This window comes from Centruroides sculpturatus, unplaced genomic scaffold, assembly GCF_000671375.1.
Source record: "Centruroides sculpturatus isolate CEXI.00-Female unplaced genomic scaffold, Cexi_2.0 scaffold1265, whole genome shotgun sequence".
Classification (NCBI taxonomy): Eukaryota; Metazoa; Arthropoda; class Arachnida; order Scorpiones; family Buthidae; genus Centruroides; species Centruroides sculpturatus.
Window position 1 is genome coordinate 228,009 of NW_019385602.1, and position 18,268 is coordinate 246,276.

Here is an 18,268-nt window from a genome sequence, read left to right on the forward strand (position 1 = left end):
TTAAAATGCAGACTACATTTTATTCTGGTAGAGATAGAATTTTGATATTTAAAATTCTAAATATATTTAAAAAATATTACAGCAGTCTGTATTGAAAATTTTTTACATAAATTCTTACTTTGAAAGCAAACAAAAATATTTAGCTTAATTAATTTTATTCAGTATGTGTAAGCATAATCCTAGAGTAAGATTTGAAAAAAAATTAAAAATTATAATTTAGGTGATTTCATTTCATATTTTATAAAAAAAAAAAAAAAAAAAATTTTTGTAGATAAATAATGACCTTACAGATTTTATCTGCAGGGAATTACAGAAAATGTTTTTATAAATGGAAATTTTAATCAAAATGTAATGATACAGAAGTAAACATTTTTAAATTGGCATTTTCATATCTTTTATCATGATGACCTGAAAGTGGCCTGTTAAGGAGGCCGAAGTTCGTCTAATTAAATAATTATGCTGGAATTTTTTAAGGTCTGCTTGTCTCCTTTTATCTTTAGCTTTTTTTAAACAATTTTTTTTTTGTTTTTTATTGTAAAAGTTTCATAAATAGGCTGGAAATGGATCTAAAGAATATTGAATTTGAAAGTTTTGAATATAAAAAATTTTTTTATCCTATTAGTATACCTATTTAGGCTAGTCAATATCAAGCTAATTAATTGTTTTTTTTTTAAATATTATTATTTTATATTTTAAAAATATAATTTTTTTTTTAGTTACGCACCTTGGTGTCCTGCTTGCAAATCACTAGAAACTACTTGGGAAGAGTTTGCAGCTTCTAGCAAAAAATTAGGTATTAGCGTTGGAAAATCAGATGTTACTACTAACCCAGGTAAATTTAAAAAATTTAAATTATTGAGTTTTAATTTAATGTAAGAAAGCATTTTAATATATTGCAACATAGTATATACAGTAGTATGTCTTGAAATATATATAATAAATGTTCGAATTAAACAGGATGGAATGTATACAAAAGGCATATAATATTGTTTAGAGACAGCACTGTACTATGTCTTAAATGAAAAATATTCAATAAGTTAATTTTTCTAGCAATGACCTGTGGGTAAGGGAAAAGGAATCGCTGTTACCTCAAATGGAATGAAGTCTCTTAGNAAGAAATTAATTCACAATCAATATTACCTGACAAACAAACAAAATAAATTGCACAAATTTTGTATTGTCAGTGTGAATCAATTTGTCACAAGCAACTTGAACTATAGCAGAACAACAATTGATTTCTCCTAAAACATCTCTCCCTTCTGGTGCAAACTGAGCTGGTAAAAAGACACACAACACTCTTGCCACAGCCTACATACTCATTCAACTTGGCACCATGCAATTGTTTCCTCTTTTGGCTATATGAAACAACAAATTCATGGACAATGATTCCAATCATCTGCTGAGGCCATCATCACATTGCAGCAGGTCTTACACGTGATTCCAGAAAATGTTTTCCAGGAGTGTTTCTAGCAGTTGTGTCAATGCTAGCAGTGTTGCATCATAGTCAATGACATTACTTTGAAAACAGATGTGCATAATAATTTGCTTAATAAATGTATTCATTTACAATCTGCTTAGTTCTCAAACTTTTTGACACTGTATTGGTATAAAAAATATCAGTTTTATGTAATATGATGAAATAACTATATTATATTATAGTATTTGATTTATATTTACAAAGGTTATCTCACATAAGAGTTTTATCACACAGAGTGCCCAATCTAACACATTTTTAAAAGTCTTTAAATTGTGTACAGTAGAAAAATAAAGAATTTTTAAAATGTGTTAGATTGGGCACTCTGTGTGATAAACCCTTTGTAGTTATATAAATCAAATACTATAACATAACAAACATTAAAACCATATAAAGAGTTTGGTTATTTCAGCTTACCATTGTCATCTTTATCGCAATACTCAGATAGTATGAAATGGCACAATTTCATTGGGCTCGTAGACACCAATTGAAAATATGATATGTTAAAGTTTTTAACATATCATATTTTTGTCCTAATGTAAACTCTAAGAAATGTACCATTCACAGCCAAATATTAAATGGTAATCTGCCAACAAATCAAATTTTGTAAAAAAAGGACCAAATATTTAAACTTGCACCCTCGAAAACCACTTAAAACATTTTGTGTAGGCTAGTAACTTTATATTATGTAATTTTCCTATTCAAATGCTACTATACTGTTGGTCCAATAGAAAGAAGGGACTGTTGCAGAAGGGGGTCAAAGTAATTCAACCAAAAGTAGTTGTTGAACACCTCCTGGAAGAGAAGTGGTTAACCACTACTAATTAATACTGGTCTACTAATAATGTTTGGAAAAGTGATCTGTGTTGGATAGCTTGTGATGGCCCCACACATGATCAAAGTTGCTAACCTTAATGTCCAAAAGTCTTCATATGACTTATTTTAAATAAAAGTCTTCTAAAAATGCATGAATAATTGCTTTTATGTGATGATAAAATGTTTATATTTTGCAACAGATTGATTGTATAAACTATATGGGAAGTATGTTAAAAAATATTGCATTTATGGAAAAATTATTGGGCCGCAATTTTCAAAAATTGTAAACCTATAAATTCCAACTGTCATCCCCTGTCTGTCTCTCCTTCCTTAATCTTGAGAAAGGAGTTAAATAAATGAAAGTTGAGGCCAGATGTGGAAAGCTTAGGGGCAGGAGGCCCAGCTTAACTATATACCAACTTCCAGTTTGAAACAAAAGTCACATTACTTTGATTCAAAATTTTCTCCTGAATGGACCTAGATAAGTGACTGACATGACTCTATTGCTAACAGGAACAGTATGATGCACAGGGGCAATACATCACCAAAAGAATTGAGAACATTATGATGAAAAGTTGCAGCTCGGCACTGTAATCGCTCATAAGAAAAATTTTTGTTTATTTGGTTATGGCAACACAACATGAGCAACCTGCTGAAGGGATGCATCCTGGGAAGACTTTTATGCAACTTCATGAAGATGACTTCTTTCCAATCAACATACAAAGATTTAAAAGAACTGTTGATGAAACACATTCTGCTACCACAACTAAAAAAATAACATGGCAAATGATACCATCCCAAAGCATATCAGGCTTTTCTTAACATCCTACTGCACTGAGATATATCAAGAATGCTCAAGACTTTGCCACAATTGTTATTGCTTCAGGCATACAAAACCCTATCACAAAGGGTTTTTTAGATGAAAAAAATGAGGAGATTCCCACGAAGAATCATCCTGCCCCACCATAGAACCTAAATGCATCAACTGTGGGACCCACATTCCTACACATCTCTAAAATGCTCATTTTATAAATCTGCCTGGGATATTGTCCAATATCAATGGGAACACAACTGCTCTTCCACAGAAGCCCACAAAGCCCCAGCAACCAAACATCATACATTGAGTAAATAACTAAATGCTTACTGGAAATATTAAATAAAAATAAACAAACACCTTTCTCTATTCCAGCACACTTTTAATGCGTTGAAAAACGTTTTCGATCGTTTTAATCGATCATCATCAGTTCAAAATTCGAACTATATAACGAACAAAGTATTCAAAAAAATACAAAAAATTTCACATCGCTTATTTACAATTTAACGCTAAAGCGCATGCGCGTACTTATAAAACGTATAAATTAAACCTAAGTAATTAAAAATAACAACATTATATATCAATTAATATTATAAAAACAATTAATAACGCCACCTATGCGGTTGCAATAGTTAATCTATGTTATCATAAAAGGACTTCCAGGCTGTTGATAAACTTTCGGCATCTCTGTGGTTGATGCACTGCGCGGTCGTATGTGCCTTGTGTATTTCAACTTTTTCCAGGTGTTTCACCGCTTGTATTGATCTTGATGTTTTTCAACACATTAAAAGTGTGCTGGAATAGAGAAAAGTGTTTGTTTATTTTTATCATACATTGAGATCATCCAAGACAACTTCCAGTCTAATAAACAAATTTCCCTACCAAGAAAGGATCAACAATTTATCCAAGCCCAAGACTCCGAAATTCTACAACTTCTACATGAAATCCAAAACTCCATAAAGATGCAAAACCAAACCATTGAGAACATGTTGGCATACATGCAAGACATAATACAAACTTTAAAACCTCCTGATCACCACACCATTACAGTAGACCAACAACAATCTCCCCATACCAATCCAAATCCTGATCAACAGCCAGAAGAGATTACAAAGGACAAACCAGAACCCACCATGTCAAATTACAACACTCAAATTTCCACCTGGCCTAAATGCAAAGAAAATACTGACATCCGTGACAAAAACCAGTGGGACCCAGAAAAAAACCAAACTAAAAACAACTCATAATCAATGCTTCAAACCACAACATGAAACTCCTCCAATGGAACATTAACAGCATATGCAACAAATACGATCAACTAAAAGCAGAACATACTTGGAATCCATATGACATCATCCTCTTACAAGAAACATGGCTTCCAGCCCAACTCTGTATGAACTTCCACTGATACAATGCCTTCTACATTCAGGGATGATGCCACAGGTGGGGTTTGGCCACTACATCCATAAGTCCATTCTGGTAAAAACTCATTACCATCCAAGAAGCATCTGGTTGAGGTCAACCAGAGTGGCAAGTGTTGGACGTCTTCACACCCAATTGTCTCCGTCTTATTAATGACAAAGACCTTGAACTACTGTTCAAACTCAATACACCTACCAACACTATAATTACAAGTGACATCAACCCATATCACATTCTCTGGGGCAACCCAAAATCAGACACCAGAAGAAAATTGTTATCTGAAATCATCCAAAGATCTAACATGATTCTGCTCAACGATGGCAATGCACACATTTGTGAAATCCGCGAATTTAACGCACTTGTCAGAAAAAAAATTTTTGTAAACAACTCCGATAGAAAAATGCTCCTGGTGAGAATTATATTGGAGGTCACCGTTTGTTATCACAATTAGCTGGAAAAGTTGACACATAGGTGTTAAGAATGCACCGTTAATGTCAACATATGACAATCACGTGCCCCCACCCACAACAATCGAATAAAAGCTCGAGCCCCCGGAAGCTCAGCGCACGTCCGCAAATGGAAGTTATTTTTTGTACTTGTGCCAGTCAATCTCCATGCAAAGGAATTGGATCCCATTGGAGAAGACACAGAGGATCATCGCCATATCAACTCTCCATTATTTTGAGAGGTACTTAAAGGATATTTTAAGACTTGTAAAAGCGCTCTCTCTCCCTAAAGTTAGGCAAGCGACCTAAACGAGAATAGTCGCCCATTACATAGTCTATTATAACTGCAGTTAACCTTTGAATTAATTATTGCCTTCTGTAACGTAGATTTAGCTCCTCAATAAATGCTTTGTTTATTTGTTAAACCTGATTCCTGTCTTTGAAAGGACGCCTGCCGGCTTACTGACGCACTCCCCACTCACTTTTTGACCTCCTAGCCATCCGACAACTCAGAGACTGGGTTTTACCAGCCTGTGCAGTGTAAGTGGTCAGGAGAGATTAACCCCTGGCCCTCTGCAAGTCTCACACATTATAACAACATGGGTACAAATACAGCCATTGACCTCACTTTAGCAACAAGCAATATCACCACTGTTTTCAACTGGACTCCTCTCAATATTGATCACAGAAGCAAACACAGAAGGATTATATTGGAAGTCCATACCAAATACTTTACAAACCCAGTGGATAGTCTTACCATGACACTGGATTTTATGCAATTCATGAAAGATCTTAACAAGTGGGCTTCCAACACAGATTGGTCCTATGATCAATTACAACAGCAACTCACTACATTATATCATAAGAACTCCCACCATCATCATAGCTATAACAAAAATAACCCTCCTTGGTGGAATACAATATATCAACAATCCCTAGCCAAAAACACAAAGCAAGATCAAATTTAACCATAACATAAAGAAAGAAAACTGGATTAAATTCAAGGCCACAGCAAACTTACAACATATTATCAAAGAACAAAAACACCTATTTTGGTCAAAATAAGAGTCCAATCCCAAGTTCAAGAATAACATCTAGAAAATTACTACAAAGAACTTGTCAACACACTTCCACCATCTCAAACCTCTGTCTAATCTCTAACAATGGCTATTTGTTAGTGGAGGTCATAGACCAAGCTAATGCTTTTGCAAACCACCACAATATACCCAACAACGATGCTCCTCTAACCATTCGTTTGCCAATCAATAGTCAACTTAACATCAAAGAATACAACACAGGGCTGTGGAGTTGGAGTCAGAAAACATGTTGACGCTGACTCCTGCATTTTAAATTTACTTTAGTTTTTTTATTTAAATGAAAGAAAATTTATTATATATTCATTGAGTTTTTAAAAATATTTTTGTATTTTGTTATAGTTCATTTATTTTAAATACAAAATGCATCAATTTAATTTATTAAATATGTAGTATTTTTTGTAGTATTTGTGTTTAGTATTTAAATTATTTTGACCCAAATGAATTTGAATATTTTTGAATCATGCCTTTATTATGCCCCTGCTGTGTTGAGTTGCGGTCTTACTTTATCTCCCTGATGCTTTTTAATCCTTTTTAATCCTTTTTAATCCTTTTAAAACAACACAGCAATTATATGTTGGGATGGCATTGTACCTCCAACATATCTTAAGGAAGCTTGCAAGTTTGGCCCGAAATTCGTCCCGCAACCCTTACTCACACACGAAAAGATCGTGCCGGACGTTGAGCAAGCAATAGAAGGGCTCAGTGAGATTAAGAAAGAAATGTTTCGATGGGAGATTGGGCTTAAAATCAAACAACTAAATAAGAAATGTGTTAGCAACCAAATATGGAGTAATATCAGAAAAAGCAAAGAATGGCTTAAAAGGAATAACATCGTACTTACAAGAGCCGACAAATCTAAAGACATAGTAATTATGGAAAGAAATACATACGATGATTTGTTGCTAAAATACATAAAGGAAACAAAATGTATTGTTGCACACCCACGTGCGTTGGAGAGGCTGCATACAAGAATCAAGCAATTCGCTAAAACACCACTTGCAAAAGAGCTGGGTATGACGAAAATAGTAGTCACCTCCCCATCGATGCCGAGGCTATTCGGATTTGCCAAGACGCATAAAACCGGAAAAAATATTAGGCCGGTCGTAGATAAAGGATATTCGCCTACAATACTACTAGAAAGATCAGTCAAAAGCTTTGTTAACACACATTTACCCACGCACAAATACAGCATAAAAAATCCGCTAGAGCTGCTCCATAAAATGGAAAATATGAAAAAACAAGAAGGAAGATATATGACAGTATTGGATTTTAAAGCACTATATCCGTCCATAAAACTAGAGCCTTGCTTTTGCCACTTAAGGGATTTCTTATTAAGCAGAATCAATAACGCAGAAAAAAAGAGGAAACAGATACTAGAGCTGACGCATCTGGCCACATATTCTTCGATATTTAACTTTAAAGGGGTCACTTATGCGCAGCAGAAAGGTGTGGCTATGGGAAGCCCAATAGCAGGTACGTTATGCGAAATGGTTTTGAGAACATTAGAGAACACCATCATACCAAAGTATGAAATGCAAATCGTGATATATGCAAGGTATGTAGACGATGTTTTTATCGTATGGAAGGAAAAACCAAAATTACAGCAATTTATTAAAGACATCAACGACAACAAATTCGGCCTAGAAATTGAGCTGGAACAAGAGAACGACAAAACGGTGCATTTGCTGGATTTAACAATACAATTAGATAGAGGAGATATAATCACAAAGATTTACAGAAAACCTACATACAACCCATTATTTATACCCTGGAATTCACACGACCCAGCAGCATATAAACTCGCAGCATTTAGGGCGCTCATAGCAAGAGCTCAAACGCACTGTAGCAAAATGCAAGACAGAAATGAAGAGCTGCATTACATCAAAAATATAGCAAGGCAATTTGGGGTTAACATTAAGCCTCTAACCAACAAAACATCCAACAAAACTACAACAGAAAGCAAAGAGAGGAACGTAAGAGTTAATAGAGAAGAGTTTACTTTATTAGAATACAGAGCTCAGTTAAATAATATATATAAAAGAATCGGAGCAGCAACGAACAAGAAAATAATTTACAAAAGGAATTCAACAGTGTATCAAATGTTAAGAACAGACAAAGACGAGATAGACGGTAACCTTCTTCCTGGGGTATACAGAATTCCAATAACAGATACAAGACGGCAAAAAGAGCTATTTTATATTGGGGCTACAAGAAGATCGCTCAAAGAAAGGATTATAGAGCATAAAAGAAACATAAGGAATGAGCAGCCAGCCACAGCGCTAGCGACATACATCCTAGCAGACCCTACAGACGTCACAGCTGAGTGGGATAAGGCAAAGTTAATACAAAAAATTCATGGAAAACGGCATCTAAAATACGCAGAAGCGTGGCATATTTGTAAAAGTAATCAAGAAGGAACAGCAATTAACTTTAGAGAAGCAAGTAGAATATCGGAAGCGTGGAGATCAAGCCTAATATAATGGAGCGAAGTAATAAGTTCAGCAAGATGGCATTTATTGGTCACGAGTGTCTGATTATAGTTAGCACGTTTAAATATGTTATGTGCATATAGATATGGTTGATTATCGTAGTGGTTTGTATTTTATTTTATGGCATGTAGTTTTAACGGTAAACAAATTGCACGAGTCTGCGCAATAAGAATTTTGTAAATACGCGTTCCAAAATGCAGTTATCGTTTATACAAATTAGCCAGTATTCGATTGCAGTTAGTTAGAATTTTTTAAATGCGCGTTCCAAAACGCAGTTATCGTTTATGCAAATTAGCCAGTATTCGATTGCAGTTAGTACAATGGTACTTTGTTCTTGAAAAAGGGCATTAAAGATGTCCGAAAACGTTTGAATTGGGATAATAAATTTGGCTGTATCGTAAAGGTTTTAGAGTTGTATTATTAGTGTCTTTATAAGACCTCACACATTAGTAAAACAATGGAATGTATGATTTTACATAGATGAATGAAATTAGCTCATAACAAAGTGTGGTTTAACCCTAAACATGCAGGTGGCCTCCCATGAAACATCAAATCTACACTTTACAGACCATCCAGAACTAATACCTCAAACTTTGTCTTAACTTCCTCCACTCCTCCATCATCACCATCACACTCTGTATTGCAAACAAACCCAACATCACCAACCGGTTTCACCGTCACATCATTAAACAATACAGCACATACTCTAAGAAAAATAATATTGACCTGATAGTGAGATATTACACTTCATCCAGTGTAATATCTCACTAAGAATCGGGTCATTATTATTTATAACGGACAAAGGCATCTCTCTGATATAAAATCCCTCTAATCCAAATGGCTTGCTCCTAGATTCATCAACACAGTATTTTCCCTAATAGTTGCATTCAGTGTAACAGCTGCTCTGACGATACCAAGAAACCTCTCATCTGCTTGAATGATCTAGCTTTCTAACAACCCACCCACCCCAAGAGGTTCTACAAGCTAATTTCAATGAATGCATTCAACAACAGAAATTTGATGTTTTTATTGATACAGATGGCTCCAAAAATAATGAGTCTGTCACCTTGGCCTATATCAACATAATGAATAACACCTCCGTTCATTACATCCTCCATCCCAACATGAGCATCTTCATGGCCGAGGACTATGCTATCCTTCAAGCTATCTCCCATGTGATCAAAATCAACAAACAGACCATTATTTGCAGAGACTCTAAGTCCATCTTGAAAAGCATGAACTCTCTGAACAAATTTTCTCATTCCATTATTACCAACATCCTTGCTACTATTCCCTGTAACCATTTTCATTTTCACTATCCCCAGCATTTTCTTCATATGGACCCCAGGGTATGTAGGCATCTCTATCAACAAAAAAGCAGATAAGCTTGCTAAGAGCAACCCTTCACCCACCATCAAAACAAACATCATCTCCCCAGAAGATTTCCTCTCCATCAACAAACAGGACATGAAAGACAAAATGAATTAGTTTTGAATTTCCTATCATAAAAGGGAAGCTTACCCATAGCTGGAAAAACCTCCGACCCCATTTATGAAGACCTAGACAGATACACCACCATTCTAATCAACAGTGCTCGGACCATCTCTCTCCTCACCAATCACTTCCTGCATAAATGGAACCTGGCCAGGCAAGACAAATGTCACCACTATCCCTCCAAAATAAACAATTCCCTCCATAGATTGAATGAATGCGTCCTCTTCCAAAAGATCTGGAATCGCCTTTTGACAACCTTGGACAACAAATGCAACAATATTAACAAAATCAGCAATTGCCTCATACATATTAAAAATAAATAAGTCTATGTACATTAAAAGTCTTTTTCAATGAATACAGTACTCAAAACATTACTGTTACTAAGGAGCACCATTGTTCTATTTGTTATCAAATCAACAGAGTCAATAAAATTACAGAATATATCAAGTTAAAAAAAAAATTACTCAAATGTAGATAGAAATTAATTGATTTAAAGAAATCCTATAGATATTTTGGTGTGGGATGTACAACATTATCTAAGTTAGAAGTATGTGAATGTAATTAACAAGATTCATAGCAATCAGTTGAATGACCTATGCATGCATTTTTTAAACATTTATTAGTGATTAAATTGATAACTATTTTATTTATTGTAATCATTTATCAGCATGCAAAATTTAAATTATTATTATTTACACAATTTATTTAAACAATAAGTAAACAGCAATCATAGTTAGTTATTAAACTTACATTCCCAATTAGCATGTTGTAATTCAGGTATAATTACATGATGATCACTATTTTCATCCTGAAAAAATACTGTATCTTTTAAAATAAGTAAATTGTTATTCATTTATTTGTATATAGATATTATCTGTTAAATTTAGATTAAAAAAAATCACAAAAATATTATTTTAATTACATATAGTTTTTTATTCTCAATTAATTTATCAACATTAAAAATATTCAATGCTGATAAAAATCAGCAAAACTTTTATTTTTAATAATAATTGGTTTGAATATTTTCAAACCACTATTGCTCTATCATCAAAGTTATAATACAAAACTAAGGATGGAACAATTGTAAAGTTAGCTAATTAATTTTGAACAATTCATTGAGATTGTAATGTTAACGTTTCATCATCTTGGTCAGGACCACTTATAATTGGCCTGACCATGATGATGACACATTAGTGATAAAAATTTTATAGTGATATTTAAAAGGGAGAGTGTATGAGATTAATCCCTAAACTATATGCAAATTGAAGGAAAGTATTATCAAAACCATTAAAGCTGTCAACACCAGTATTTATAGTTTAGCTACAACATAGTATTTTATACACATATTTTAGGTCAGTCTGAAAATGATTAATTAAGCATAAACCAAGGTGCATAAATGTACAAGTACAAGGACATCAGTTTCAGCAATTTCTGTATATGTAAATGATGTTAAAATAAAATTTTCTAATAAGCATCCTTTGCCTAAATTCATTTGTATCATTTCCATTAAGTGGGAAAGATTTTACATGGAACATCCAGTATAATGAAGTAATTATATGATTAATCATTAACTGTCATCAGATATTTTAAAAATTAACTTAAAAAGTTTCATTTTTTAAATTTTAGTTTTCAATATATCTTTTTTCAATTTTAACCTTTTATAATAATAGTTTTGCTTAAAGTCTGACAATTAAATGTATAAATATTTATTTTATTATTTATTTCTGGTTTTAAAGTTGTATGAAAATATTGAAAAATAAATTACATAAATTGTCCTCAATCAAGTTGGGTTAGTACTATTAATTTTAGTAGTCAGATTTGATTTTTACACAAAGGAGAGAAAAGCTTTGATTGCTATTTTTTTCTACTGCGACTAATCATCAATAAATACCACAATCCTCAATAGTTTATTCAGAATGTTAACAGGCATGCATAATTGTACTATTACTAAAAAAAAAGGAATTAGTATATTTTTATATTCACATAATAAATGAAATTAGGGTCCTTTTTTTGCTATGTTAGACATCCTGTCTGCATTGTGTTTTAGTGGGCCTGCATGTTTAATATGTAAGATCCTAAGGAGAACTGCATGATATAATTGATTTAAAACTGATGTAACTGGCACATAAATAACAACTACATTCATGTATTCTTAAATTAAAAATATTTGAGTGCTATCATTCTCTTCCTCTGTTCCCTTAATGCTTCCAACAGGTTGCTTCCTAATCTTATGTAACCAATATAGCTAACCTAATCTATCTGCAACAGCTAGCTGTTACAGATTGCAAACTGTCTGATTCAATGAATCTTACCCATTGAGAAGTCAAGCCAAACACAGCACAATTTCATCTGAATATTGTACTATGATAATTTGCAGTACTTATTAGTATAATCAAAATTATCACAGCAAACTATTTCTGTCTAAGTTTCTCGATAATGATTCAAAATAATGTTTTATCTTCTTTAATATGGAACACCAGATTTTATACTTTCTTGGCAGTTTTATGCTATACTATGTGCCTATCTGCTCAGAATGTTGCCATTCTGAGCAAATAGGCATAACAACTTTAATATTTCTGGCAATTGTGTTTTTCCATTATTAATTGATTTTGTCATAATTACTTCCATATATGACATTTGAGTAAAATGTAGTCAACAATATGAAATAAGTGACAATGTAGTAACAATCTATTGTTTAAAAAAATTTTTTCAGAACAGGCAGCTAGCACTGAAAATTACTCAATCAGATGTGATAAATGGAATTAAGTGTGTCTGTATGATAATTCTGAAGTATCATTGTTAATAAAGTCACTGCTTCTTTAATCATGACTTATTTTTTAACTTTAATTTAATAATTTTAAATTTAAAATGTAATAATGCATTTCCAATAAAATGATTATTAGATAATTAATCATCACTCGACAATTAATCAAGCTTATCCACTAATTTAATAATTTGCCCAAATTATTAAATTGGTGGATAAGCAGATTAGCATGATTAATGACTATCAAATGATTAATCAGAATATCTTTGAAATTAATACCAAAAAACCTTAAATCCAGTAAAAATAGAACATTTATTAACTGGATGAAAAATAGGCAGATGGCCATTGTACATGGTCAAAAACATTTGTTCTGTTAATAAATGTTCTATTTTTACTGGATTAAGAGTGTTTTGGTATTAATTTTAGTAAAGCATCCAGTTTTGGCATTTTTTTCAGTACATCTCTGTATAAACCTTGCATAAAACGACTTTTTATAATTAAATGGAAAAATATCCTTTACTACAAGCTTTTAAAATGTTTTTTATGGCTTAAACTCGAAAATGAGTGTTTTTTTTTCGATGTCCTAAGAAGGAGTCTTAAGGAGCCTCTGAGAAGCTGTGAGAGTTCAAGAGTTCAGGACAAGAAAAAAAGATGTGTCTACCCACAGAGTTGGAGAAAAAGTTATATTCGAAGATTATATTGATATTCGAAGAAGTGTGAGAACAGAAAGAGAAAATAATAAAAATCGTGAGTACAGGAGCGACCATTGCCACGAAGATGTCCTACCCAAGGCACACACTGACCGAGTATAAAGAAATCCTGAGTGACTCAATTCTATTTTTCCGACTTCTTATCTTTCTATCCCTCTTCTTATTTCCCTACATATAAGTTAGTTTTAAGATAGATGTAAGTTAGGTATTAAGTATGCAGCTAGATTGGTTGTTACATGCCTTTCTTGGGTAATATATCCATTGTTTGTGAAGGAATTAAGTGTTTTTTGTACATACACCCCACATTGTATAATATTACAAACAGTTGGGATCCAGCATATAGTATTTTGATAATTCATACTATAAAATGTTTAATATTGTCAGATCTAATCATGTCCATGCCAAGGAAATATCCCTCTGGGTGTCAAAAAAGAAAACTAGCAGAAAAGAAAAAAGTAGAAAAGCCAAATTTCAAGAAATCACAAGTAGATCTGTTTTCTTGGCTACAAAGTAATTTTAGCAATGAAATTGTTTCGACTTCAGAAGTTACAAATCAAGCTTCAACTGGAGAAGAAAGTTCTGCACAAACAACACAGTCTTGCAATGAAAATGTTGAAACTGAAATTTGTTGAAGAACCGTATGTTTATAAAATATGATCGAATCAGAAAATAATGTTGGAAATGACAATAACAAATATGATCAAGTAAATATACGTGATCCAGGTTTATGGCCAAGTATTATAACTGATAAGTTTAGAATGTTTTGTGTTAAAACCAGACCTGTACAACACAAAGGAGTTTTTGCTAAGAATGCTGAAAATAGATCATTTTACACTATGTACTAGTTTAAAAAAATGCCAAATAGTGAAACCCAGCTTTGCTGCTGGTTAATTTATTCAAAAATGCAAGGCACGTTATTTTGTTTTTGTTGTATACTATTTTCCAAAAGAAGAGGAAATGAACAATCTACATGGTTTATAGGTGGCTGTAATAACTGGAGAAAGCTGTCAAATGTAATTCAAGATCATGAGCATTCTATTTGTCACTTTAATTAATTTATTGCTTGGAAAGAATTACTAAAATGACTAAATTTATGTTCGACTATTGATAAAACTAATAAAGTTAATATAAATAAGGAAATGGAATGACTTAAATTACTATTTCAAAGAATTGTAGATGTGATTCTATTTTTAGCATGTAATAATCTTCAACTTCGAGGAACCCACAAAATAATAGGAATGCCTAATAATGGAAATTTTTAAAGTTTAATAGAATTATTAAGCAAATATGACCCTGTGCTAATCGATCATATAAACAGAATAAAAAATTTGAAAAATAGAATTGTGCATCATTTAGCACATAGATCACAAGAACAAATTATTTCTGCATTAGGAGATGATGTCCTTAACAAAATTAAAGTCGATATAAAAGCAGCCACATACTATGGTATCCAAATGGATTGTACTCTTGATATTTCCCATAAGGAACAAACTTCAGTCATTATTAGGTATGTAAATTTTGAAGAGAAAACATTAATTATAAATGAGTCATTTATAGGGTTTATTGAAGTAACTGGTGTGACTGGAGAAGGACTAGCAAAAACTCTATTGAAAATATTAAGTGAGCTTGATTTAGATATTATGAATTGTAGAGGGCATGGATATGAGAATGGTAGCAACATGAAAGGGAAATATAAAAGTGTACAAACTAGAATAATTGCTCTAAACCCTCATGCAATATGTGTGCCTTGCCTATCACACTCTTTTAATTTATTAATTTGTGATGCTGCCTTCAGCAGTATATATTGTAAAAATTTTTTGGGATATTGCAACGTTTATATTGCTTATTCTCTGCATCTACAAAAAGATGGGAAATTCTACAAAAGCATTTAAACATTACTCTTAAACCATTATGCGACACTCATTGGGAAGCCAAAATAGATTTGGTTAAAGCAATGTATACACAGTTTGAACAAACTTGTAATGTCCTAGAAAAATTTATTGATGTAAGTAACAATAATACAGTGGTATCTGAAGCTAAAAGTCTATTGGATTCAATACAAGAAATGCCATTTATTTTATGTTTAATAGTATGGTTTGCAATGTTGTCTAAAATTAACTCTATCTATATACTATTTCAAGCAAAAACAATTATTCTTGACTCTGCTTTTAATTTAGTCAATAAAATTAAAACTGAAATCCAAAATTTAAGAACAAAATTTAACACATTTTTAGACGAAGCAAAAGTGCTAGCACATAATTTGAATATTTCAGAACATTTCACACCTGTGACTGTTCTATGGGATGCGTGGAGTGCATGAAGTGGAGTTGATTCGTCTCTTCTTCCATCCCATCACCGGTTATCTTTCTTCTACGACCTGTCCCTTTTTCTTTCTCCATGAACAAAAATGACTGACTTTACCGTTTGGTAAAATAATTCGCTCGTGATCTCTATCGAGAATTATCTCTTCCTGCGCTAAAAGTGTTCCTCCAATCACTCTTTCAAAGGGGGCGATAGCATTCGAGCGGACGATTTTACATGATGTGGAAAATTTGTATCAACGCAACTTGAATGTAGGAGCTGTCATACCTATGGTCTGTATGGTTTCTCCATCCGAACCTGTTATTTTACTTTTAGTTCCAAATTTCACTGGAGCCTTCCCTTTTAATTTGTTGGCAACCTCGTTTGACAATACTGTGTTCTTGAATTCAGGATCTATACGAACTTTCACTGGAACGTTATTAATGTAGCATAGAACTACTGGGTTACGGTTTCGTTTCGTTGAGGTCGTTGTTCGAATGATTCCTGTCCATCACTCTCTATCTTCTGAGGAGAAATCTGTCTCGTTGTCGTCTATCCGTTGAATCTGCGCTGATGGCCTAACTCGTTTCAAACGAGGATATGAAATCGGACAATGATCTTTTTGTGTATGTCTCAGAGAGGACAACTCGCTCGCAATTTTATTCAATCGAGTTCGAAGTTCCTCAATAGCGGCTTTTACTGATTCCCACTCTTCCGGTGGTTTCTCTGTATCGGATTTAGAATTAACTTCCCTTATAGGTCTGATACTAGCACGAGGAAGTGCGGTGAGATTGTCTATCTCTTATTCGCTAATAGCAACTTTTAATGCGTCGTCAAATGTCTCCGGTTCACGTGACATGACTCGCTGTCTAAGGCGCATCGTGATTCCATTTAAAAATTGAGCCTTCAATCTTTCATCTAATTCCCTATCCTGTATGCGCTTAATCATTGCGGTCAACGCTACATCGGTTTCCTCTTGCTTTATCTCAATTTCTATAGCAAGGGCTTGTAATCGCGCTGCATATGTCTGTACATCTTCCTCCGGCTTCTGTACACATGCATAAAATTTATGAACTCTAAGGTGGAAAGGAACCTTTTTGAAACGCTCTAGCATAACACGCTTGAATTCCTCAAAATTCTCAATGTCCTTGATTCGTCTATCTTTTAGGACGAATTCTCGGGCTATTCCCGTAAGTCTAAGCTTTGCCACTGACAACATTTGCGTTTTTGTCCATCCTGACAATTTTGCTACATCTACCGAGTCAAATTTTTAAAAAACCTGTTTATGGCGAATAAAACTTGTCTGAGCCGAACCTGTCTAAAACGGACTAACCTGTCAAAAGCCTGGAAGTCGGCTTCACCCCACTCCTGACACCAGTGTGAGATAAACCGCGGGCTAGGGATCAATCTCCCACTGACCACTTACTCGGCAACAGGTTGATAAAACCCGATCTCGGCGTCGTCGGATGGCTAGGAGGGCAGTTCGAGTGGGGAGGGAGGTGAGCAAGTTGATAGGCATCCTTAAATGACAGGAAATAGGTTGAAAACTAAACAAGCATTTATTATATACTCAACTAAGCACTACAAGAGGTTAAAAGCGGTTATCTCTACTATTTACATAAATTCGAGCACGAATTTTCGAGTTCGAGAGAGATCGCTTACAAATCCTATATACCCCAAAATACCTGTCGGTGGCAGGGCGAATTGGCGAACATTCAGGGTGTGGTGTCTTCCGTGTCTTCTATTCGAGGTCCTCTCTCTATAGCTGGATCGGGTCCGCTGAACAGAGGCTTGGGAGTTTCGGTGACACTATTACTAAGTACAACTTCCTATGACGAATCGCCCTGAGGTTACGGAGATTCGAGCTTTTATACATTTTCATGCGAGAGCTGACACGTCATCGATTCTTGTTGACGATGACGGTGCATTTTTCACACCTAACTGTAAACTTCCTCAGCGAGTTGTGATACAATCGGTGAAATCCGATCTAGTACAAAATCTTCGGGTATTTTCTGAAGTTAATCAACAAGAAAATTTAAATTTTTAAAAGACCCACAAAAATCCGTGGGCTCACACATGTTAATCCGCGTAATACAAATCTGATTAACTGGTGTCATTATCCTGACATTGGATAATGACACCAGATTGGATAGAGACTTCACAGTCCTTATCCACTTTTACTTATAACAAGCCCTCCTAGAAAAAGTTTTAGTGAGCCAATCTAAAGATTGTGAGTCAGTAAGTGACATAGATCAACTTTCTATGCCCTTGATTCTCACAAAAACATTCTATTCATCCATACAGTAGACCCTCTTATAATACAGTAGATATGTTCCGTTTTATATAAATTTGTGTTTTACAATCACTTAAATACATGAGCCAATCACAGCCCGGCACATGTGCAGTTTACGGACTACGGCTGTTTGAAAGATTTTCTTCCA

General features: G+C 33.7%; 1 protein-coding gene across 1 annotated transcript; it reads left to right on the top strand.

Annotated features, from left to right (window-relative positions):
* The first annotated feature begins 163 nt into the window (after nucleotides 1–163).
* LOC111640501 lies at nucleotides 164–8,549 on the top strand. The gene is made up of 4 exons (XM_023386502.1): nucleotides 164–184; nucleotides 272–318; nucleotides 717–832; nucleotides 6,634–8,549. The coding sequence occupies exons 1-4, from the start codon at nucleotides 164–166 to the stop codon at nucleotides 8,547–8,549; spliced, it is 2,100 nt and encodes a 699-aa protein (XP_023242270.1).
* The last annotated feature ends 9,719 nt before the right edge of the window (nucleotides 8,550–18,268 follow it).

Bases quoted from the DNA above. Each gene is read 5' to 3' on its own strand.
- LOC111640501 (XM_023386502.1), top strand. From the start codon at position 164: ATGTGTAAGCATAATCCTAGA. The intron at 319-716 runs GTTTTTATAAAT...TTTTTTTTTTAG, and splicing joins TGCAGGGAATTACAGAAAAT to TTACGCACCTTGGTGTCCTG. The intron at 833-6,633 runs GTAAATTTAAAA...AAAACAACACAG, and splicing joins AGATGTTACTACTAACCCAG to CAATTATATGTTGGGATGGC.